Source organism: Hylobates moloch, unplaced genomic scaffold, assembly GCF_009828535.3.
Source record: "Hylobates moloch isolate HMO894 unplaced genomic scaffold, HMol_V3 SCAFFOLD_8, whole genome shotgun sequence".
NCBI lineage: Eukaryota > Metazoa > Chordata > Mammalia > Primates > Hylobatidae > Hylobates > Hylobates moloch.
In genome coordinates this window covers 35,199,174-35,222,219 of record NW_026652283.1, presented here as the reverse complement: position 1 = coordinate 35,222,219, position 23,046 = coordinate 35,199,174, and the positions used below count along the sequence as shown (strand labels likewise).

Sequence of the window (23,046 nt, the reverse complement as noted above, 5' to 3'; positions counted from 1 at the left end):
ATAGTATTTTATGCCTCTGAGTCTTCCCGAATGCTGTTCCTTTTGTCATCTTCCTAACTCTGAATCATGTTAAAACACTTACTTGCTCTGGGAAACCTTCTCTGCTCTCCTTCCAAAGCTGAATCCCCTTTTCCGTGTTCTCAATATTCTGTGCTTATTGCCTATCATAATATTTACCAAATTACGCTGAGAGTATCTGTCTACCATCTGTCTCTTTTACTAAACTGTAATGTCTTCTAGGCATGTTTTAGCCAGTACCAACCATAATACTTGGTGTGTGGTGGGTGCTTAATGAATTGTTTGTTGAGTGAATGAATGGTTGACAGTATATCTTCCCTTAAGGGTAGTGGCTAGTAAAAAGGTCTGCCATTCCTCTCCCACAGGCATATTCTCCTTGCCGGTAGGCCAGGTAACAACAAACTCTAGTCAATTATAGTGGACTTCTAGGAAAATGAGTGCATAAGTAGTCCTGTAACTATAACTGGTATGCTTGCAGCTCCCATATACTTTGGGGCAAGAGTCCCAGCATTTCTGGGACAGTGAGTCGTTTCCTGCATATCTGAAGCCTTGAGAACAAGTTTTGTAGGATAAACAAGTCCCACCATGTTGTCTGTCATTCATTCATTCACTCACCACTATTGATTGAGCATCTACTAAACTCAAGATATTTTAGAAGAAACAAATGACTCACATAAATTCTGCCTACTAAAAGAGATAAGTCACTTACTGAAATAACTCTGAGATAGGTGTAATCCTTACCTCCATTTTAAAGATGATGACATAGAGGTACAGAGAGGTCAAGTAACTCACTCACCCCATGTCACACAGCTGGTAAGCAGCAGAGTTGGAATTCAAATCCAAGCATTTTGACTCAAGAGCTCACACTTGACTTCTGGGCACACTGCTTCTCTGAGGGCAGTGCGAAGCAAAGCGGCCTGAATGTCATCTCAGAGAAAGGGGAAAGTCCTGTCAGCTGTAAAGGCCAGAGAATGGTGACTAGAATTTGATTTGTGGCACCCTAGACAGTATGAGAAAAGGCATATACTCTGTACAGGGTACAGTGAACAGTAAAGATTGCTTGGGTCAAAGAAATAATAAAAATTAAAAGGTTGGTTTATGTTGTAAAGAGATGCTGAATGCCTGCCAGGGGCTTTAGATAACCGTAGACAAAGGAGAGTCCCTGGCGGTTTTTAGTGAGAGATCAGATCTGTGCACTAGGAAGATTAGTTTGCACTCTCTAAGCTGGATTATAGAGAGAAGAAACTGGAATCAGGAAGACCCTTTACTGCAATACTCGAAACAAAAGGATTTTTTTTTTTTGATCCAGGATAATGCTGGAGTTAAATCATGATCTTTGTTTTTATTAATCTCAAAAAGTTAAGGATGTATTAATATACACCCCAAATACCTTGGGGTCTCTGATCTATAAATTGATTCAAGCCTTATGAGCTTGATTTCCAGCCTTGGTGAAAGTAGCCTCGTTTGTCCTTAAACAATTGCTTTCAGTTTTCCATGAGCAGCACAGGGTGGGGAGGGAATGGGATAGGAGAGGAAGCACAGGAATAGAAGCCAAGCCAGCAGTCCCCTTTCCCAGTCTTTTGGGAAAACAAATGTGTGTTGTCCCTACCTATACTCTTTATGCTGTATAGATTTAGAATCTTTTCCCTCTGTAATCCTTTTTCCTCCTTATTAACCCTGAATTGTAAACTACTTTTCTGCTATAGCCACTCCATCAAATTCTAGATATGGAAGAGATTTATGTGATCACCTAGCCCAGACTTCCTCTTTCACAGATGAAACTCTGAAGCCCTGAGAAAGAAGAGCACCTTGTCTCAGGCCACACAGCCAGCAAGTGGTGGGGCGTGCCATTGATCCTCTTAGCCTCCCTGACCTGGACCATCTCCAGCTCCCACCTCACATGGGCAGCCCCTAAGAATGATTCCACATTCCAGGAGCAGGAATCCATGATTTTGCATTAAGGGAGAAAAAGTTTTGGTTGCATTTGCAGTGACATGCCCATCATTTGCAGATCGTTTTGGCTGTGGGGGCCTAACAAAGTCCTGTGTGGCCTCTTCAGTGTCTCCCAGGTGCCTTATCAACAGTCCTCTCAGAAGTGCCTGATTGTTAAATTCTGACCTATTCAATGTGAGATAAGGAGACACAGCTTAGATTGGGGTCAGGGGCAGTTTATAATCACCAAATGCCTGCTGGCATTTCCACAAAGGTTCCGCCATCAACCCAAACCCAACACACTTCCGTCAACATCACACTAGTGTCACAAGTTTCCCAAACCCGTCATTCAGAATCATCCATAGTAAACCCGTGGGCCATCCACAGTCCCCCCCTCTCTGACTACGACAGTCAGTCACCAAGGACCATTTTGCTTTTCCTTTGTAACACGTCTTATTTCTGTCCTTTCCATTCCTGTTGGTATTCTGCTTGGAATTTCATGTTGGGCTGGGATGAGACCATTCAAAACTTGCATGTGAATAGACAAAATTCAAGAAGGAAGGCACCTCCCCTAACTCAGTTTGAAACCTGCTTACTTTGCACCTGTTGCATCACAGGATCCTCTTAAAATGTGAGCTCAGGACTCAGAATTCACCTTTACCCTTACTGGCATGAGGCTTTAGTTGTAAAAATCCATTTACGGGCCTCCAGCTGTGGCCTGCTTGCATTTGGCCAGCTCTCCAGCCGTGGAAGTCTCTGTGGAGGGCAGTTTTTAAACAGGACAGATTCAGCTGAGCTGCTTCATCCTAGGCTGGCCTGGCACTAGCCAGAGAGTGATCTGTGCAAAGACAATCTCTGGGCTGAATTTCCTGAATCCCTACTCTAAACAAGGCACGAGCTAGACACTGAAGGGATACTAAACAATATAAGAATTCTCACCTCAAAGAGTCAGCCTGCGTAAAATAGAAGAGGGAATAGCTAGCATAGCAACACATGGCAAAAAATAAACTCCTCTCAGGCACTGTGTTAGATTCTGGAGAAAGAGATACACAAAGTTTCTGACCGCAAGGAGTTCATGATCTGGAAGATAGATAAGAAGCAATTACAACTCACCTTAATAAGCATTATTATGATCAAGGTAGACCCTGGATACTTTGAGAACCTAAACCAGACTGATATAATAGTTATATTATTATAACTGTTATAATGAGAAATGATTGAATATGACCACGTGCCAGGCACTGTGCTGTGCACATTAAGTCATTTTTCTGTCATTTTCTTCTCATTTCATCCTTTTAGCAACCTCTGTACAAAAACTATATTTTCAATTTTTAGATTGGGAAGCTGAGGCCCAGAGAGTAGGTATTCCCAGGTCTCTTGGTATCTAACAGAGGGAACCAGTAATCCAGCCCTGGTCTGTCTGATGGCAGGATCCAAGAACTACGGTTGTCTACTGGCTCTTCCTGGAGAAGCCCTCGCCTGAGCAGAGCCAGAGGCTGCATGAGGACTAGCCACGCAGAGCTGGGTTGGGTGGTGGAGAGATTGTAGCTGTTGCGGCACAGAGAACAGCAGGTGAAGGGCACAGAGGGGAGCGAGAGCATGTCACACTTAGAATCCAGTATTTCTCTCAACTGCCAGAATGGCCAAAGGGCATCACAGAGGAGGTGAGTTTTGAGTTTTGAGGAGTCGAGCTTTGGCGATGGGGGACAGCTCAAAGAGCCCAGTGTTCCTCCAGCAAAGGAGGAAAGCAGGAATAGAGTGAATGTGTTAGGCCATGGCAATGAGCAGGCCAGGCTCAGGGTGAAAAATGAAAGGGATGAAAACAAGAGACATTGAATTTGGGAAGCCATTTTTATTTGGATGCGGGAGGGGCAGAGTTGGAAGACACAGCAGAAGAGAAGGTGAAGCCATGCTCTCTAACCTGGCCTTTCCCCTTTCAGCCTATGCTCAGCTGCAGCCACACCAGCTCCTCCCACAGCCATCCTCAAAGCACCTGCAGCCCCAGTTTGTGATCCAGCAGCAGCCACAGCCACAACAGCAGCAGCCGCCGCCCCAGCAGTCACGGCCTGTGCTCCAAGCTGAGCCCCACCCCCAGCTCGCCTCAGTCTCTCCAAGCGTGGCCCTCCAGCCCGGCTCAGAGGCCCATGCCATGCCACTAGGCCCGGTTACACCTGCCCTGCCACTCCAGTGTCCCACTGTCAACCTGCACAAGCCTGGCGGCAGTCAGCAGTGTCACCCTCCCACACCCGATGCCGGGCCTCAGAATGGACATCCCGAGGGCGTGCCCCACACCCCTCAACGCAGGTTCCAGCACACTTCAGCCGTCATCTTACAACTGCAGCCTGCTTCACCAGTGGTGAGTAAGCCAGCCCCAAGGTCCAGAGAGCACACGGGGCAGCCACAGCTCGGACGACCCCACAGCCCCGTCAAGAGGTGCTTCTGGGTAGGCTGACAGGTGAAGTCATCTTTGGGGATTCCAAGAAGGAAGAGAGGGCTTTCCCCAATTTGAGGATGACTGAATCTTAAGGTCCTTACCCGCTTCCCAAGCTCCATGGAAACCAGGGAAGTATCCAAGAACGCAAAGGCTATTTCTGAGAGGCCCCTCTCTCTGTCCTGTCCTTTGACAGCCCCAGCAGTGTGTCCCTGATGACTGGAAAGAAGTGGCACCAGGGCAGAAGAGTGTGCCTGAGATGCGGTCTGGCCCATCACCACATCAGCAGGCTATTGTCACTGCCATGCCTGGTGGCCTGCCTGTACCCACGAGCCCTAACATCCAGCCGTCCCCAGCTCACGGTATGAAGCACAGCGGGGCCCTGGGGGAGGGGAGGAAGTTGGCCTTTCTCGCCATGCCCTGGCACATTTCACTTAGGCATCTGGAATGGGAGGGTAAACTATTACCAGCAAGGAAGCTGGGGGGTTGGAAACAGAGGAGGGATGTGAGAAGATGAACCAGGGATAAAGTAAGGGAGACACGGAAGATATTAGAGCAAGAGGGTGGAGAAAGAAGAGATGAAAGTTCTAGAGCCAGACGCTGGGGCCTGCCTGCATTGTCACTGGTGTCAGATGTATCCACATAGACATATGCCAAGTGGAGAGTGGAGGCAGGTGGCTAATTGTCACAGTTCTCTGCTTCCTTTGGTATGAAAGGTGGTTCTTGATATTGGAAATATGGCAAAACGGCTATCACATCTCAAAAATAAGGGAAATGTCAGGGGGAGGCAGAAGGGGACTCAAATGAGTTCAGCTCACAGGAAGCATCTCTGAGGAAACTGCTCAGCTCTGGGATCCCCATCTGTCCATCTGTGTGGGCTCAGTTACAAGTGGACTTCTCCCCGCCTGGGGTTCAGGAGACTCTGCTGGGTCCCTTCACCCGGATGGGAGAGGCACAGCAGTACCTCCGCCTTCTGCAAAGATCTGTTTGCTTCCCTTCCCCTCTCTGCCAGTTTGCACAGCACTGTTGGCCCAGATCTCAGTGACATTCTGAGCCATGGACCACCTGCAACTCAGGGAGGCAGTTCCAGTCATTGTGCTGTGTTTGCTGAGGGGGTGGGGGGTGGGGAACAGCCAAGAGAAAAAGAGTTTGGAAATTGATGGAGACATAAGAAAAAAATACCTTAGCACAAGGCAGGGCAAAAAGAGTGCAAAGGTTCTATAGGGAACAGAAGCAGGATCAAGGAAGAGAATATGGAGAAAGGACAGCAGGAAAATTAAAGGATGGGAAGGAGGTCATCCCTTCTCTCTCTGCACACTTGCAGATGAGAAGGGGTTTTGAACAGTAGTCCATTCCACTGTAGATTTGCTCTAATTATTAGAAAGTTACTTTTCAAATGAAGTCAAAACCTGCTCTCTTGGAATTTGCCAGCGTTGGTCATGATTCTGTCTTGTGAATTGTAAGAGTCCATCTTATACAGTGTTTGTAGACAGTTGTCAGACTGTCTCTTGCCTCTCCCCTCATTAAAAAAGAGAAAATCTCCAGGCTAAATATCTGAGACTTTTTTTCATTTTTTACCTATGACAGATCAAGACCTCCATTCTCGCCATTCTGGGCAGGCTTGTCTATCTACATTCTACCTTTTCATTAATTTTCCTAATGTTTGTTCCCCAAAATTAAGCACATTAATTCCAAATATAAACAGCTACTAGTCTTTAGAAGCCTGTTTCAGGGGCAGGGCTGTTCCCTAGATCCATGTTTTATGGTAGGAAGGAACCAAAATTTGTTGAACACTTAGTATATGCTGAGTACTGTTCCAAGTCCTTTACTCACTCACGACAGCCCTAGGACATAAACAGAATCACCCCCATTATTCAGAGGCAGAAACAAAGGCTGAGGGGCTCCAGGTCCCGTGGCTGTGAAAGGGCAGCGCCATGACTCTGACTCCTACAGTAGTCACTCCCTCACCTTCCTTCATCAGGATGGTGCACGAATGGCCCCCATGAACTCTCCGACCCTATAGGAATGACACTGTTGTTCACAGAGCACTGTCACCTGAATTCCAGAGAGCTGGGTTTCATTTTTGTTTCTGAGGTTTCGTCTCACCTGGAACTGCTGTCATGCCAGCTCCCCCTAGTCTCAAACTTGTATATTTTTTTTTTTTTTTTGAGACGGAGTCTCGCACTGTCGCCCAGGCTGGAGTGCAGTGGCGTAATCTCGGCTCACTGCAAGCTCCGCCTCCCAGGTTCACGCCATTCTCCTGCCTCAGCCTCTCTGAGTAGCTGGGACTACAGGCGCCCGCCACCACACCCGGCTAATTTTTTTTTGTATTTTTTAGTAGAGACGGGGTTTCACCCTGGTCTCGATCTCCTGACCTTGTGATCCGCCTGCCTTGGCCTCCCAAAGTGCTGGGATTACAAGCGTGAGCCACCACGCCCGGCCAAACTTGTATAATTTATAGTGTGAAGCAAAATTGAATTGCTCACATCTGTTGTTATCTTGTAAATTTAGCCCATAGTTCCAGCCTAGCAAGAAAACAGTAATGATTAATAGTTAATATTTATTGAGCCCTCTCTGCTAGACTACACATATTTCCTCATTTAATCCTGACAATAACCCTCTGAGGTAGCAACTTTTATCATCCTCATTTTAAAGGTAAGACCACTGAGCATAGAAAAAAACAAGTGGTGGGGCAGGAATCTTTTCTGTCTGAATTCTGCTATTCATTATACTAACGCCTCTGCTTAACTTTGCCACCTGTAAATTATACAGCATGTTTTATTTGCCTTTTACCAATTTGCTAATAGAAGTATCATACAGGACCCCACTGAGTATTCCTGCCCTGTCTCTGCAACAGTGGTAATCAACATTTTTTGCTCAAGTGTTTGTAATCCAGAAACCCCTAAATGAACTGACATTTGCCTGTCTTTCTCCTCCATAAAGCCCTCAAAATTTTCTTTCTGAAATCTAATCATGGTGATATATACAAGCAAGCATCCTCCTCTTGAGGTCCTATCTCATGAGAGAAGTAAGCTTTACACAGTGGAAACAACTGTCAACCACCCAAGACTTAAATATCCAAATATCCATTCTGTGTATGTCTTTTTTTTTTTTTTTTTTTTGAGATGCATTCTTACTCTCCCGCCCAGGCTGGAGTGCAGTGGTGTGATCTCGGCTCACTGCAACCTCCACCTCCCGGGTTCAAGTGACTCTCCTGCCTCAGCCTCCCAAGTAGCTGGGATTACAGGTGTGCACCACCACGCCCAGCTAATTTTTGTATTTTTAGTAGACAGGGTTTCGCCATGTTGGCCAGGCTGGTCTCGAACTCCTGACCTCAGGTGATCTGCCCGCCTCGGCCTCCCAAGTGCTGGGATTACAGGTGTGAGCCACTGCGCCTGGCCCATTCTGTGTATGTGTGAATGCCTGGTCTGTGCAAAGCACTGTGGGAAGGGAGGTAGCACATTGAGAAACACGGTCTGTACCCCGCCTCAAGAGCTGAAGGTCTACTGGGAATGATGAAAAATGCACAGGAAAAAAATTACAATAGAAAGTAAAATGCGATAAATGCCATAGATGGATTTGAGGTAAGTCATTTAAAAGCTACAAAACAGGAAAAGTTACTGCCAACGAGAGATGATCGGGATAGATTTCAGGGAGGACGAGGCATTGTTCTAGAACAGAGGTTGACAAACTACAGCCCAATGGCCAAAACCATCACATTGCCAGTGTTCGTACAGCTCGCAAGCTAATAATGATTTCTACATTTCAATTTTTTAAAAAAAAAACAAAAGAATTCTATTTCATGATACATGAAAATTATCTGAAATTCCAATTCTAGTACCCATAAATAAAGTTCTATCGGAACACAACCACAGTCCTTCATGTACGTATTGTCTGTGGTTGCTTTCCTGCAGCAACAGCAGAGACGAGTTGTTGCGACAGACCGTGTGACCTACGAAGTCTAAAATATTTACTCTCTGGTCCCTGGCAGAAAAAGTTTGCCAACTGCTGTTCTTCAGTCTGGACCTTGAAGGATAGGTAGGACCTGGACATGCAAAGTTGAGGAAAGAGCATTCCAGGAAGAACTGGTGGAACTTGAGAGAGGGAGGCAGGAAAGTGTGGGCATGTTAGGGAACAGGAGTTGAGGATACAATTCTGTGTTACCCTAGTTTATAAAACAAAATATAAGTGTAAGAAATGCAGAGGAGAAGGTAATATGAATATTAATGAAAAGGGGGGTTGAAAATTTGAAAAATAGAGGAGAAAGGGAGCTAAGTAAATATTCGGGGAATGTAAAATAAATGTAAACAAAGAAGATGAGGTGAGGCCTGAGAGTGGAAAGGGGTGGGGGGAGAAGAAAGGCAGGCGACAAATATGAATACTAAGGAAGGCAAGAAAATGGGGCCATGTTGGGAATAGAGGGAAGTCAAGAATGGAGAGAAGTCCCTGGCGTGTGTCCAGCACCTTCCTGCGCCTCGCGCTCCTGAGGGTGGGGACTGTGTCACGCTGCACCTCTCTGTACCCCCGCAGCCCCTAGCGCGCGTGCTGAATGAGTATGCTTCGCCACGACAGCGCAGGTTCACCCGGTGCGCTTGGGGAAGATAACCAACACTTACGGGACTCTGACCGTGTCCCAGGCACGGCGGGCCGCCTGAACCCACTTCCTCAATCAGCCTCAACCGCGAGCCCGAGGCCGCTCACGGAGGTGTGACCGGGGCACTCGGGCCATGACTTCCCTCTGATCCTTGGTTCCCAGTGGGAAGGAGAATGACTTGTAGGGTCGTTGTGAACAATAAGTGGGGGAGAGCGCGAGCAGGGTTTGGCACGAACTGAGCTCTCGGTGACTGGTGGTCGTTAGTCTTCTGACTGCCCCCCAGGCCCCTCAGGCAGTGAACGGTCCAAGGTGGGAGTCGCGGGCCGCCCCGCCAAGGGGCACTTGCACCGGGGATCAGGGCAGCCTCCTCGTGGCGCGGCGCCCGCCTCCCTAAGCTGAGCCCCGGGCGTCCCTAACCCGCCTTCCGGAGGGCGCGAGGCGGGGCTCGACGCACAAAGGAAGCGCGCGGCCCGTGTCCGCCCCGCCCCTCCCGCGGCCCCGCCCCGCCCCGCCTCGCCCCGCCCCGCGCCCTCGCCCCGCCCCCGGCGGAGGAGGCCGCGGGAGCCGTCCCAAGGCGGCTGCAGCCCTCGAGCGCCCGCCGCGCGCGCGCGCGCAACCCCGGCCGCCGCCCGCGCTCCCGCCCCGGCCTCGCGCCCCCGTCCCGGCCTCGCGCCCCGGCCGCCCTTTGTTGACGCCGGCCAGGCCGGTGCGGTCGGATGCGCCGCGGCAGCCCCGGGCCCCGGCTCGGAGGCTCCCGGCGGAGAGGAGGCGGCCCGCCCGGGCCCGGGACCCCGCGCGAGTCGGCGCCCGGCCGAGGGGCTGCGTAGGCCCCGCCCGGCCAGGCCCAGCCGGGCCCTGGACAGGTCAGTGCCGGGGCGGGGGAGGGGTTCTCGCCAGTAGGGAGGCCGGGGGCCGCGCTCGCCGCACTGGAAGTCGGGCACCGCCCTCGGTGCCCCTAACGGCCCGGGCCTACGCGGCTGCCAGGCCGTGCCAGTCGCGGCTGTCGCCCGCTCGGCGCCTGGGAGGTGCCCCGCTCCCCTGCCTCGCTCGCCTGGGGACCCTGCGCGCCCGTCGCCCCTGGAAGCCCTGTGTCACCTCGGCGCGCCGCAGCTTCCGCGTCCCCGGGCCCCACACACCCAACCCCAGCCCCAACCTAGGACCGGCCTCCCCGCATCTGCGACTTCCCGGGGACGGACGGTGCGTTCGGGGGCAAGACTGCTGGCATCTGCCGTACTTTATTGGTGGTGGACTCCCTATATTGGAGGCGCCTGCGGCTTCGCTGGAGAGTTTTGTTTTTAATCTAGTTCAGTCTCACGAGGTTTTTAATTGGATGGAAAGGGACAAGCTGTTCTGTGTCTGTCTTCTCTTCCATTTTTAGACGAGCGTTTTCTCTCCTTCCTATGCCAAATGAAGGTAGACTATATTTGTTGCTTCTTTACATTAAAATCGGGATTTGTGAGATTCTGTATTTAAACTGAAGTCCGCAGACAGGGAAATAATTGGCCCAAGGTCAGGTTGCAAACCAGTGGCGACGCTACCATCTGAACTAAGCCCTGGGCCCGGTGTCGGATACCAGTCAGTGCCCTGCTACGGCCCACCCCCACCGGCCCACCCACCCGTCTTCCATAACCTGAACTGATCTCACCCACGTACTTTCGGTTCTGATCAACTTTCCTTTCCTTTCTACTCCATATCTACGATATGTACCTTCATGTGCTGTGTACGGAACACACTCTTTTCATCTTTTTCTTCCCTTACAAATCAATGACAGCCTTTCCCTCGGATATCTCCGGTGTTTGATCCTTAATCCCCTCTCCATTAGCATATTGGGCCCGGAGGATCCCTTGCAAAATAAGCTACCCACCTAAATCCATCATATGTCCCTGATTTTTCTAGGACAGCCCCAATTTAAACTATTGCATCCCATTGTCTATCAGCCTAAGTGTCTCCATTTTTGGTTTAAAAAATAATGTCACTTTGTACCACAGCCTACTGACCTGGCCTTTTCCAGCCATTTGGCTCTGGAGCATAACTGGGTAATCCAATTATCATTCACCTGGGATTTTTCTTCCCCTCCTGAGTCAACCCAAATGTTGGAACTGCCAGGATTTCTAGGTCAGCATGAACATTACAGGCTAATGAGGCAAGGAAATTCCTTCTTGCTCTTGTATTTCTTCCCACCTCCCCCACCCGCCCATCTTTTATTCTGATAGAGGGCAACAGACCTGTGACAGACCCTATTGATTAGGGCTTATGTTTAGGTCACAAGGGATGTAGGGCTTCACATCGTTTTGACTTTAGAACAGAAATAAAGTACCTGACTGTTGGTTATCGGGCAAGAGGCTGTCTTGAACCTTAAGATAACCAGCACAGCTAAGTAGTTCTGGTTTCATTCAGTTAGATTTAACATACTTTTATTTGGCTCCCATTTTAGGTGAAGTACTGCCCTAGGCACTGGGGAATATAGAAGTGATTTTAACAAATAGCTCCCAACATCTGGATCTACATTTGGGAGTATTCACACTTTTTAACCAGCTGATAAACTGTGTTTTCCACTGGTGATTTCTCTGCACCTAAGTTCCAGCCCCTGCAAGGCGGGAACTGGGGCCTCTGGCTTGGCTCACTCACAAGGGCGGGCTTGTTTCGCAGAAGGTCGGGCAGATGGGGAGTGGTGCTCTTTTGGCACCTGCCCTTTCCAGGCACTCTTCATCACATGAGCTCTGCCTCTCAGCCCACCCAAGATCTGTTTCCAGGCTCGTCCATGCACACAGGGAAGAATAGACATCTTTTTCCTCCAGCCTGAATCTTGAGAAAGGGGGTAGTTTCTTAGTCCTTTCTGTTGTACTTGAGTCAGTTTCTCAGTTGTCCAACTATGTTTTCTCTGTTTTCACCGCCTTCTTTTTTCCCCCAAACGTTCTTTACTGACATGTGGCACAAAGGTGCTTAATGAATGTTGGTGTTTCATTATGTCCCCACCTCCTGGCCCTTTCCACTCTCTCCCAGGTCCTGGGTTAATTTTTAATTTACCTTTGTCAAGCTCATTCCATATATATTATTTACTCTTCCCTCTAAGTAAAGAAGGACCTCCAGCCCCTTTTCCTCCTGTCACAGTCATCATTCTCCTGGCTGTGGGTCTCATCAGCCATTGTTTCTGCATTCTCTGCCTCCTTCAGGGAAGGAGAGCCTCTTAGGAAGGCACTGTGCTGCTTCCCCCGACATACCTCCTCTGTCATTGACTTTCTAGTCTAAGTGGACTGACCCTGAGATGTCTCTTCCTGACACCAAGCCCTTCCCTCAGCTATGACCCTGTGCCTGTTCCTTGCTCTGGCTCAGCCCCAGAATCCACTCTTTTGCAGACCACATCCTTTTTCCTGTGTTACTCATTTCCTGTCTCAGATACTTTGGATCCCTTGGTTCTGATCTTTCAGGGGGAGAGGGCATGTTAAGAGGAGTAAGTAGATGGATGATCTTACACAATTGAACTCTTCTTACCTCTGGCCTTGTATGCTCTTACATAGGCTGTCCCCTCCCTACATTTTCTTATTTAAGGAAAAGCATAGAACATGATTATTGTTGCAGAATTAGGAACCCCTACTGGTGTGCTCGTAGGTGTCTTTTTGTCTACTTCTCTCTATTGTGAATGTGTAAAGGGGATGACCTCACTGCCTTAGACTCTTCCCCTAAGTCTCTGCCCTCCCTTAGGCTGTGGACCTCAGGCCAGGCATTCAGTAACCATTTGCCAAATAAAGTTCCCCCACCTCCTCACTTTCATCCAGTATGGATCAGCAAGCCAAAATAAAGTTTAAAAAACCTAGGGAAGAGCTTGGTGGCTCCAGTTCCTGTAATGCTGCTCATCATCAGTACGGTATTTACCAAGAGTATTTCTCTCTTCTTGAGTCAGTCTAAATTGATATTAAACTTCTCCCAGCTGTTCAATATTTAATCTCCAGACAGATTTAGTTCCAGCCATAGAAAGATTCTCTTCTGAAAGGACACCTACTGGAGACGAGAGTAGGGAAATTAGAATGAGGAGTCTTCATAATTGATAGTTTCTCTTTTATTCCCTTTGTTTTGTGCCATTTTGCTACTGAAAGATGATCATGATGATGACTTTCTGTGGTCAGAAGGAATCTCACAAAAGTGGTTGTAGAGAGAGGCTTTTATGTACCCCTCAGGAGACTGTCCTGGAGTGAGGTGTCCCTCTGAGCCTGCCCACTCTCCCCACCTTCCCCCAGTCCCCAGCCCTATGGGAAAGCAGGGTGAGAACTGACTGCGTTACGCAGTCTACTCTGATGGGGACTTCGTGCCAATGACAGAAATGGCTCTCTCTTTGGGGACTCAACACCTTGTTTCATGGAACCCAAAACTGAACTACCCCTCAAGATGGGAGTCTGAACACATAGATTTGTGCTTTAAATGTTTTTAGGGCATGGTTTAAACTGTGAGTCACCAGTTAAAACCCTTTTTGAATATGTTTTCTGTTTTAAAAAATGTTGCCTATTTAAGATAACTACTTATTCACAACTCAAACAGAGGTAGGCTTCACTTGAAGCATTGACTTATTTAAAATTTTTCATTTGAATTACTAGCCACATCAGAACACTGATTTGATATTTCTAAAGATATTCAGAGGCAAACCATCTTTAATTCTGCTTTATGATGTGGATATTTTGGGAATTGTTAGGAAAATAATCAACCATTTGCATATCCAAGACATAATTATTACAAACTCTGGATTTTTCCCCATCAGTAACAAAAGTCCAGTATAACTGACATGGTCAAGAAATGGGCTATTTTATAATAGTCAAGAATTATACAATTTAGAATTACTAGTTTTTGAAGAAAAAGTATGCTAAGGAACACAGCATATAATGTAAGTCATAAACTGTTGCTCTGAGATGCATTGTAAGACCATGTAGACCAGCATAGAAAACTTCAAGGTTTTTTTTTGTTTCCTTCTCCTTCCAAATTATTTTTATAGTTAGTGAAAAAGGATATGCTTTCCTATTCTTCCAATTTCCAAATGATATTTAGGTAAGTCCAAAAGAAGGGAACATTCTTTCTACATCTGGTAAAGACATGACTGCTGTTAAACACAGATTGCCAGTGCTCTGAGATGAATCCAGATGTTGGAGAGAGCCCCAGTTTGCTACTATGACTTTCTTTAAAACATAAGCAAATGTCTGTTTTTTTCAAATGATTGTCTTCTTAGCAGTGAAATTTATTATCATTTGTATTAAGAAGAGATGACTGTTAGATGCCATGCCATAACCAACTCTTCTCCAGTAGATTAGGAGGACCAGCCCTGATACTGAATATTGGAACTGTTGGCAAGAAAATGAAAGTTCGTGACTGCTTGAGTTATTTTTAAAACTCTAGTTGCATGGCTGTTATGTCTCAAATACTATATAATTATCCCTAGTTACTGGTATCTTTAGCATATTTGAAACCATCCATATGTGGCCTAAAGCCACACAGCTATATTAAGACATTTTTGAACAATCAAAGCAAATGACACTTTAAATTAAAACAAAACTAACGTGAAGCAACTACTTTTAAAAAAAATTGGGACCAGGCACAGTGGCTCCTGCCTGGAGGGCCGAGGCAGGAGTATCACTTGAGCGCAGGAGTTCGAGACCAGCCTGAGCAATATACCAAGACCTCGCCTCTACAGATAATTAAAAGAAAAAAAAAAATTAGCTGGGCATAGTGGCACACACCTGTGGTCTCAGTTGCTCAGGAGACCAAGGTGGGAGGATCGCTCAAGTGTGGGCAGTCGAGGCTTCAGTGAGCCATGATCGTGCCACTGCACTCCAGCCTGGGTGACAGAGTGAGACCCCATCTCAAAAAAAAAAAAATTAAAATTAAAAAATTTGATTAAATCCACATTTTGAGGCCTCCAGTAATCAGTATTAATCTGTTCTGTCAGTTGACTGGTGGTAAAATAGGGTGACTGGAAGCTTAGACAATGGTTATAAGGAGGAAAGGAGTAATGTTTCCATGAGCAGAAATGATCAATAGGACTGATTTGCAAGGTATGTAGTATGTAGTCCATAATATAGACAGGAAAACTGAGTTCTGTTCCCTCCTCCAGTCTCCCCCGACATTTATCTAACAATATTAGTGATCCTGCAGTTGATAACCAAAAAAATAGTCATCATATTGGGAAACATGGCTGCCTTTCCCTGTTATCAACCTGAAAATAATTGGAGAGTTTACTAAACATTTCTAGATTTCTTTTGTAAACTGGTAGAAATCCATCTTCCATGAGTTTATCTTAAACTGGGTTTATTTTTAGCCTTTTAAACTAATTTCATAAGCTAAATCATCTGGCATTACAAGTTACATAAATTTAGTATTTTCTAGGTAAAGCAGTGCTTCCTTTTATTTGTCTCAAAGTTAGCCTTTCTTTTGGTTTCTAGGGTTCTTTTGCACTGTCTGCTTCAAACCCCCCTTTATGAAAAAACTGCATAGAAAGAGAATCTGGTGCTTGTCTTCTTGTCCTTTAGATTAATAGCCATTGAAGGTGACTTGAGACTTTGCTTTGCCCTTTAGGACAGAAGCGTTTCTGTTATGTTGCAGTCACATTGGAGGTGACATTTCTTCCTGAAGCCTGGCCTCAACAGTGCAAGGACAGAACTCCCAACATAGACCAAGGCATCTGAGGAACACAAACCTCAGATACCTCGGTTCGGGCCACGGAAAGATTAGCCCTGCTCTGGGGCTGTAAGAGGCTAGACTTAGTGAAAGAGTGAGATTAGAATGATTTCCTAATCTTCTCACAGGTCTCAGTGACGTTGGCACTCCTGTGTCCAATCTCAGCCTAGTCCAGTGTGTTGTGCCTGCATTACATTATTTAATCCTCACCACAGCTATATGTAAGACAGATATAAGTACCCCATTTCATACATGAGGAAACAGGCCTAGAGTAACTTGCCCAGCATTACAGGATAGGATTTAAGCCTAGAGGTTTTTTTTTTTTGTTTTTTTTTTTTGAGACGGAGTCTTGCTCTGTTGCCAGGATGGAGTGCAGTGGTGCGATCTCGGCTCACTGCAACCTCCGCCTCCTGGGTTCAAGCAATTCTCCTGCCCCAGCCTCTCGAGTAGCTGGGACTACAGGTGCTCACCACCACACCCAGCCAATTTTTTTATTTTTTATTTTTTTTATTTTTACTAGAGACAGGGTTTCACCATGTTGACCAGGATGGTCTCAATCTCTTGACGTTGTGATCCACCCGCCTCAGCCTCCCAAAGTGCTGGGATTACAGGCATGAGCCACTGTATCTGGCCGCCTAGAGTCTTTCTGTTCCCACAGTCTTAACTGCCATGTAGCACAGCTTCTGCGTGTATTCAGTGCCAGGCATTTTACATATATAATATTTACTGAAACCTCCCAGACAGGTAGGTAGTATGAGCCTCGTTGTTACAGATGGAGAAACCAAGACTCAGAACAGCAGGCAGTGAGTGCTTGAAGCCACACATATAATCAAAGGTGGACTAGAATATGAGTCCAGGTCTGGCCCCCAGAGCCTATGCTCTTTCTACTCTGCCATTCTTCCTTTTATCTCCCCTAATCTTGGTGTCTACTGTAGAACCTCTCCCATTGGTTCTAGACATTTTGCGTTTTGGAAACATAGCATGGGCCGGAGCACTATGATGTGAGACTGTCTGGGAGCCCTCGACCCTGGCATTGGATACCAGTGGACTGGCCTCCATCACCAGGGTTAAGTAGAACTCTTTGAAAACTCCTCCCTGACTCCCTGCAGCCAGGGCCAGCTATTATTCCCTGGTGTGTTGACCTGGTGGAAGTCACTCTGGTCCTGCAGGTGCTGCTGCTGAGTTTGAGCTCAGGCCCCTCTTGCAGTCCTCAGCCTGTGGGCTGGGAAGCCTTCAAGCAGCTGTTTGGAAATCCCCCACTGCTCCCGTTGTCCTGAACTGCATGGGGTGGGGGGAGGGTGGCTGTTCGCTCCATTGATTCCTTCCTGCATAGCTGGGGGTGGCAGCTTGGAGCACATTCAGCTGTTTACAATTCAGCTTATGTACACTTTAGCTGGGGATTGTGGGTGAGTCAGAAGGGCCGTTCTCTTTGCCTGTGTCCTGAGAGACAGCATGAAAGTCAGCTGTATGGTAATGGCTGCCAGCAAGGGAGGAGCCCCCTGCCTGCCAGATGCCTTAACCAGAGCTGGTCAACTCAGATGCTTAAAATCCAATAAGCTCTCCAAACCTTTCAACCCAGACCCAGCAAGGGCATTTTGCAGTGATGCTGAGGGCAAGGCTGGAGGGTCCCCTGGCTTGGCCTCTCCTTCATCTTGCTGGCCAGCCCCCTGCAAGGAACTCAGGTGTGGATCTCAGTCATCCGCAGCCAGTGACCCTCCTGTGACTGAAAAGCTCACCACTTTTCTCAGCAAAGAGCCCCACAGGGTCCTTCTGTCACTGCTGTGTCTTCCCTGTTCTGGGAAAGGTGCTTCAGAGGAGGTGCTTCAGAGAGGTTCTTCAGGGAGCCACAGCCTGCTGTGTCAAGGCAAGGAGTCCTGGCCACTTTGACAGCTCTGTCCTTAGCAGATTTGAAAAGGCTGCAGACATTGGATGTTCCCCCTGCCTTCTGGTATTCAGAGGACTCCAGGTGGGAAGGGTCTATAATTTTCCCACCACTAAGAGCTCATTTTGTGCATGTTTTACAAGATACTGTCTTCCAGATAAATGGCATTCGTTCTTGTTTTATTCTAAAATGCACACTTTTACAATCTGTACTTGAGACGCACACGTAATCAATGTGTAAATTCCTTGTGGGGGAAATGGGTCATCTTAACAACTGACCGCATTTTAGAATTTGGGAAACATGGTAACATGGTATTAAATAATAGCATGTTTTGCCCTCCTGAAGGTATGTATTATGTGCTGTTTCCTTTTCGCCATCTTGAGATACTGAATCCAGCTTGTGCATCCTGATTAACTAGATTCAGGGATCCTGCTTAGTCATCCAGGAATCCCAATTTGGGAATCACTCATCTAGATCATCCTGTGCTTCCCAACCCAAATGCTCCAGCCCACATGTGATATCTGGCCTCTGCCTCAGAAGGTCCCAGAATACAGTTTACATGTCCTGTCCTCTTTTCCCAGGTGCCCTCATGCTATCCACGGCTAATCAGTGCAGCCCTCCCTCCACCTGTGTGGCCCACCCGGCAAACTCTAAAGCACTGGGTTCTAGTGTGGGTTCTGCCACTGCCTGCCTTTTGTGACCTTGGGCAAATCACCTCACCTCTGAGGCCAAGTTGCTTCATCTGGGACATTTAAGATGTTAAACTCAGGGCCCTTCTAACTTTAATCCTCTGGGATCTAGTGCACTGTGATCCAAATAACCACTACCTACCCCCTCCCCCACCCCATCCCTAAACTGGGAGGAAAGCAATCTGTTTATCTGAGTCAAGTAATTCACAGTAAAGTGTGAATGACTGTAAGATGTATACTTGCATTTTAAAGAAATTGTTAACCAAATGAATCTCTAATTGATGGACTCTGTCAGGGTCCCAGATAGAGCTCAGCCTGCCTGTTCCCCTCTCTCCTCCCCTCCTCCCCCCAACTCCCTCTCAATCACTTTCCTACCCTTCACTTACCCCGCCCTGGGGGAAGGTGTCAACAAACAGGTGTTCGTGAAATCTCTTGCCTTCCTCACTTTCAGTGGCATTAATTTCTTTGGGGGCCCAAATATAACCAAAGAAATTGTAAAACATGGCCCCAGATCTTTCCATGAGGACTGGGTACTCTGTCCTCAGCTTACCGCACTGCAGTACGGCCTGTTGCTTGGACCAGGTGTGCGCTGTGTTTGCTGCTGTCTCCTGGATGTGGTTTAACTGGGCATCACTCTGCAGTGCTCCACTGAGGCGGTTTCTAGAGCAAAGGGTTCCTTGGGAACCCTGCAGTCTCCACCCTGGCCACATGGCTGGGCCTGCTGAACTGAATGAAGCACAGTGAGCATGACTTCAGTGCTGGGGACCTGGAGAGTGTGCTTTGGGTTTTATAGGTGACCTTGTTTGCCATTTATTGAGCAGAATTTGTTGTAAGAAAATGAGCCATGTTATCATCTACTCTGCTTCTTTAAATTCTTTATTCACTTCATGAGCTCTGTCATACTCCTACTGCAGCCAAACAGTAAATAGAAGTCTTTTAAGTTAAAATACATACTCCCTTCTCATGATAAGGTGGAAATCAGCCATTGACCAAGCTGAGGGGGTAGAAGGAAAAGCTCCGTTTGGTCTCCATTGCCTTTGAAGCCATGTCTTCAGGCTGTCTTAGGGTCAGATAGAATGAGTGCTAGGCCATCTGAAATACCTGTTGCAGATGTTAGTACAGATTGAGCATCCAAGATCCAAAATGCTCCAAAGTCCCAAACTTTTTGAGCACCTACATGATACTCAAATGCTCATTGGAGCGTTTCAGATTTTTGGATTTGGGATGCTCAGCCAGTAAGTATAATGCAGATATTCTAAAACCTGAAAAGATCCAAAATTAAAAGCACTTCTGGTCCCAGGCATTTTGGATAAGGGATACTCAACCTGTACTAAGCTGTATTCCAGTATAACAAAACAAAACATCAGCACTGGCTCTGAAGTGGCCCCATTGTGCATAACTAGCACCAGCCTGATGTCTGTCCTCAGCAGGCTGGAGAGCCCATCAGCTCTGGCCATCAACCCACTGGTCCTAGGAGCCTCCCTGCCTCTGCCTCTAGAGGTCATCCTGCCTTGCCAAGTGCCTGGGTCTGGCAAAAATGTTTCAAAGGGGACAGGGAATTCAGAGGTCTGCCTGTCCCTCTCTTCTGCTGAGGAAATCCCCACTGTAACAGGAAGACATGGGCCAAAGAATAGCTCTTATTCTTCATAATCAGGTACCCAGAAATGCCGCTCTGGTAGGCAGGTACCACCAGCCTAGCTGCTCTCAAAACAGCATAGCTTCAGAAAGCAATTTGTAAATCTCAGCTAGTGCCAAATTGCTTATCTTGGCACTAGGCAGCCCTGTACTCTTTATGTAGACAGTGAAGACTGAGATCATGGATGCCACACATTCCAGTTTGATGGTCATTAAGCACCTATCATATTTTGGACATGGGGTTAGCCCCTGAAGATCTCGAGGTGACTGAGTGAGTGGTAGCCCCCTGCCTAGAGAAGTCTGCTTTGCTTAGGAGACGTGACCAGTCCCAAAGCAGATAATTTCACAAACAGGAGCTGCGTAGTCCTTCCTGTTTTATCCCACCCCTGTAAGGGCTGTTTGTACCAGAGCCTGTGAATGAGACCAGAAATGAGAAACAGCCTAGAAGTTGAGACATATGTTAGGCAAGACTCCGTGGAACATGCTGCTCTGTTCTTTCTGACCGGAATACTTGGCCTTTTGTGGTCAGCATCAACTAAAGGCCAAGATTCTACCTCCCCCTTCCCCCCCCGAAGCCTGGCTTTATTCCCCCCCCCCCCCCACATCCTGCCTCCACCTTTCGGTTTCAGGTGCCTGACTGTATACAGGCATTTGAGAGCTGTGGGAATCCCCAGCAGCACTTACACCCTCTGAACTGGCCAAGGGAATTGAGTAAGGAACCAAATTCAGAGTATTTCTTTGTCTCTTTTATCTGGCCTCAGGGTCAGCAGGGCAGGTTTCTGCAAGTTTCACTGTTAAGCTGCTTTCCCCCAAAGGCCGCAAAGCAGTCTGGGAGAGCGGGAAGCAGATTAAATTAATCTCAGTGTGCTGAGCTTGGCAGGGGGCGAGATTGTGTTCGGTCATTCCAGGAATAGCCCAAAGTCCTTTGTTACTGAAGCAGATGAGGAGCTATCGGCCTACAAGATAACTGCAAAGTGAAATAGCTGTGAACCTTTGTATATTCATAAAACACTCTCCCATCTGTCCCTTGGATTCTGTCTCTCCTTTGATCTGCCCTGGGTTACAATGGGGAGTGGTAGTTTCTAATGTGGCGCAAGAGTTTTTTAGTGTGTTCTCTCTCTTAACAAGATCTTTTTTAAAAAACAACCTCAAATTCCAAAAAGTTTTGCTTCCCAGAGTTAAGCATTGGCTCTGTAGCCTTTGAGCTGGTGACCATATCTGCTCACGAATGTATCTGGCATGAAGACAGAATCTGACTCAAGAGTGATCTTCTGTCTTGCAGTGAACATTAACAGGCATAGATCTGAGACAGGAGGGGGATGGGGGCAGGGAAGTCCAGCAAGGATAGAGGGATCCCACAAAAGACAAGGTCAGAGGGGCTGTTTTCTGACGACTATCAGCGAGAGAGGCAGGAGGTGGGAGTGATCCCAGAATTAAGAGGAGAAGGGATTAATTCCATGGAGGAATTCATTAAACCGAAGCAAGGGAATTATTACTTTCTACCTATGCTCTCAGAGATGTGACTGTCTTTAAAGCAAACACAGAAAACCAAAAATCTTACCAACCAGATCTCTTACATGACTGCACCTGACAGATGATGCTTAGTATTGACTAGGTACCTGATGTTAAAAGATGTAGGCGGAGAGGGCCTAGGATGATGATGAATTTGTAACCTTTTTATGTAAGAAACACCTGAAAGAACAGAAGGGCTTTGGCCTGGAGGAGAGAAGACTGTGGTCATGAGTGACATCCTGCATGACACCAGGAGCATTCTCAAGCATTTCCTCGTAAGCTAGCACGCACTGCCTTTCCCTGGCTCATTAGTCCTCACAGCAGCACTCCCAGGTAGGCGGAGGATCCTTATTTCACAGCCAATGAAGCTGAGGCTTAGAGAGGGACAATGACGTGCCCGCAATTGACTCAGTGATAGAGACCAGTCTCTAAGCCAGGTCTAAGCCCCTGTCTCTGCCTGTTAGACGAATCTGATTGGCCTTGTTCTCTGTGAGTTTAAGGAACAGAATGAGGATAATTGGGCAGAAATTAATAGAAAGACAGATTTTGGGCTCATTATATAAGTAATCACTAATGAGCCGTCCAAGGTGGGAACAAACTGCTTCCAGAGTAGAGAGTTTCTTTGTCGCTGGAGGTATTCAAACAAATGCCAGACAATCATTGGGTGGGCATATTCTAGAAAATGTTCAAGCATTGGTAAGAGATGGAACCAGACTTTCCAATCCTGTAATTGTATAATCTGCAGTTCATTAGACTCATCAAGGAATATTTTACCAGGCTCTAATTGGGAGGAAACAGCCATCATCTGAAAAATAAAATATTAGCTTTCATAGTAATCTTTCTATGTTAGTAATTCATTTTAAATAAAATAGATGTTTCTTAGCATATACAAAACATAAAAGCAGAGAAAATGTAATTGTGTAAAGGCAGACTTAAATATTTAAAATTTAAAAGCACAGAAACTTAATTTGATTGAAATCATCAACTCAGTCCTCCTAGTTATTCATAGATTGTGAGGGAAAGGGGTTTTTTCTAAGTTCTCAAACATGGATGTGAGGGCCATCTGGCTGCGACACCTGTCACCCCATTGATCGGCAGAGTTGATCCTGCTGATCTGGCTGGCTAGGCAGGTGTCCCCTTCTTCCTTCACTGCTCCATGTGCGTCCCTCCTGAACCAGCAGCTGAGTCAAAGAGGACAACCATCCCGTAGAGGAGGGCCGTCCCTCAGTCAAGGGCATATGAGTAGCTGCCCTCCCTTGCTAGAACCTCCAGACAAGCTCTCAAGTTCTCAGACACCTCTGCAATTGGAAAGACTAATTCTAAAAGAAAAGAAATGTATCCATCGCTACAGAAAAGCCAAAGCTGTTTAAAAAATTTTTTTCAAGTGAATATAGGCATTTAATGGAAATTTTCTAACTTACTGGTATAACTCTGTCTCAGACAAAAAAAAAACTTCATTGGTCCTTTCTCTTAGATGGCCCCTGCTCAGCTCAGAAGTTTATTATATAGCTGAATTATGGAGGACTGAGTACTAAAGACGTGAGTCACAGTCAACTCTTGTTCATTAAAGGTTTATCCTGGTTTAGTTAGCATTAGAACCACCAGTAAGAACATGAGCTTGAGGCTGGGCACAGTGGCTCATGCCTGTAATCCCAGCACTTTTCGAGGCCGAGGCAGGTGGATCACCTGAGATCAG

General features: G+C 47.0%; 1 protein-coding gene and 1 long non-coding RNA gene across 8 annotated transcripts in view; one reads left to right on the top strand and one right to left on the bottom strand.

Annotated features, from left to right (window-relative positions):
* PHC2 (polyhomeotic homolog 2) overlaps positions 1–23,046 on the top strand; it is a 154,945-nt gene that overhangs the window by 118,763 nt on the left and 13,136 nt on the right. For 6 of the 7 annotated variants that reach the window (XM_032160170.2, XM_032160169.2, XM_058443461.1 and 3 more), the window contains 2 exons: positions 3,891–4,306; positions 4,578–4,743. In XM_032160170.2, the coding sequence (XP_032016061.1) occupies positions 3,891–4,306; positions 4,578–4,743 (582 nt within the window). Of the gene's footprint in view, positions 1–3,890; positions 4,307–4,577; positions 4,744–9,549; positions 9,839–23,046 lie in introns of those variants that run through there. The other variant, XM_032160174.2, reaches the window with a different exon arrangement.
* Positions 2,040–9,346, bottom strand: LOC116472914 (uncharacterized). Its single transcript, XR_009214701.1, has 3 exons — positions 8,998–9,346; positions 2,890–3,030; positions 2,040–2,706 (listed from the first exon to the last, which is right to left on the bottom strand). It is a non-coding gene; the product is annotated as an uncharacterized LOC116472914 (long non-coding RNA).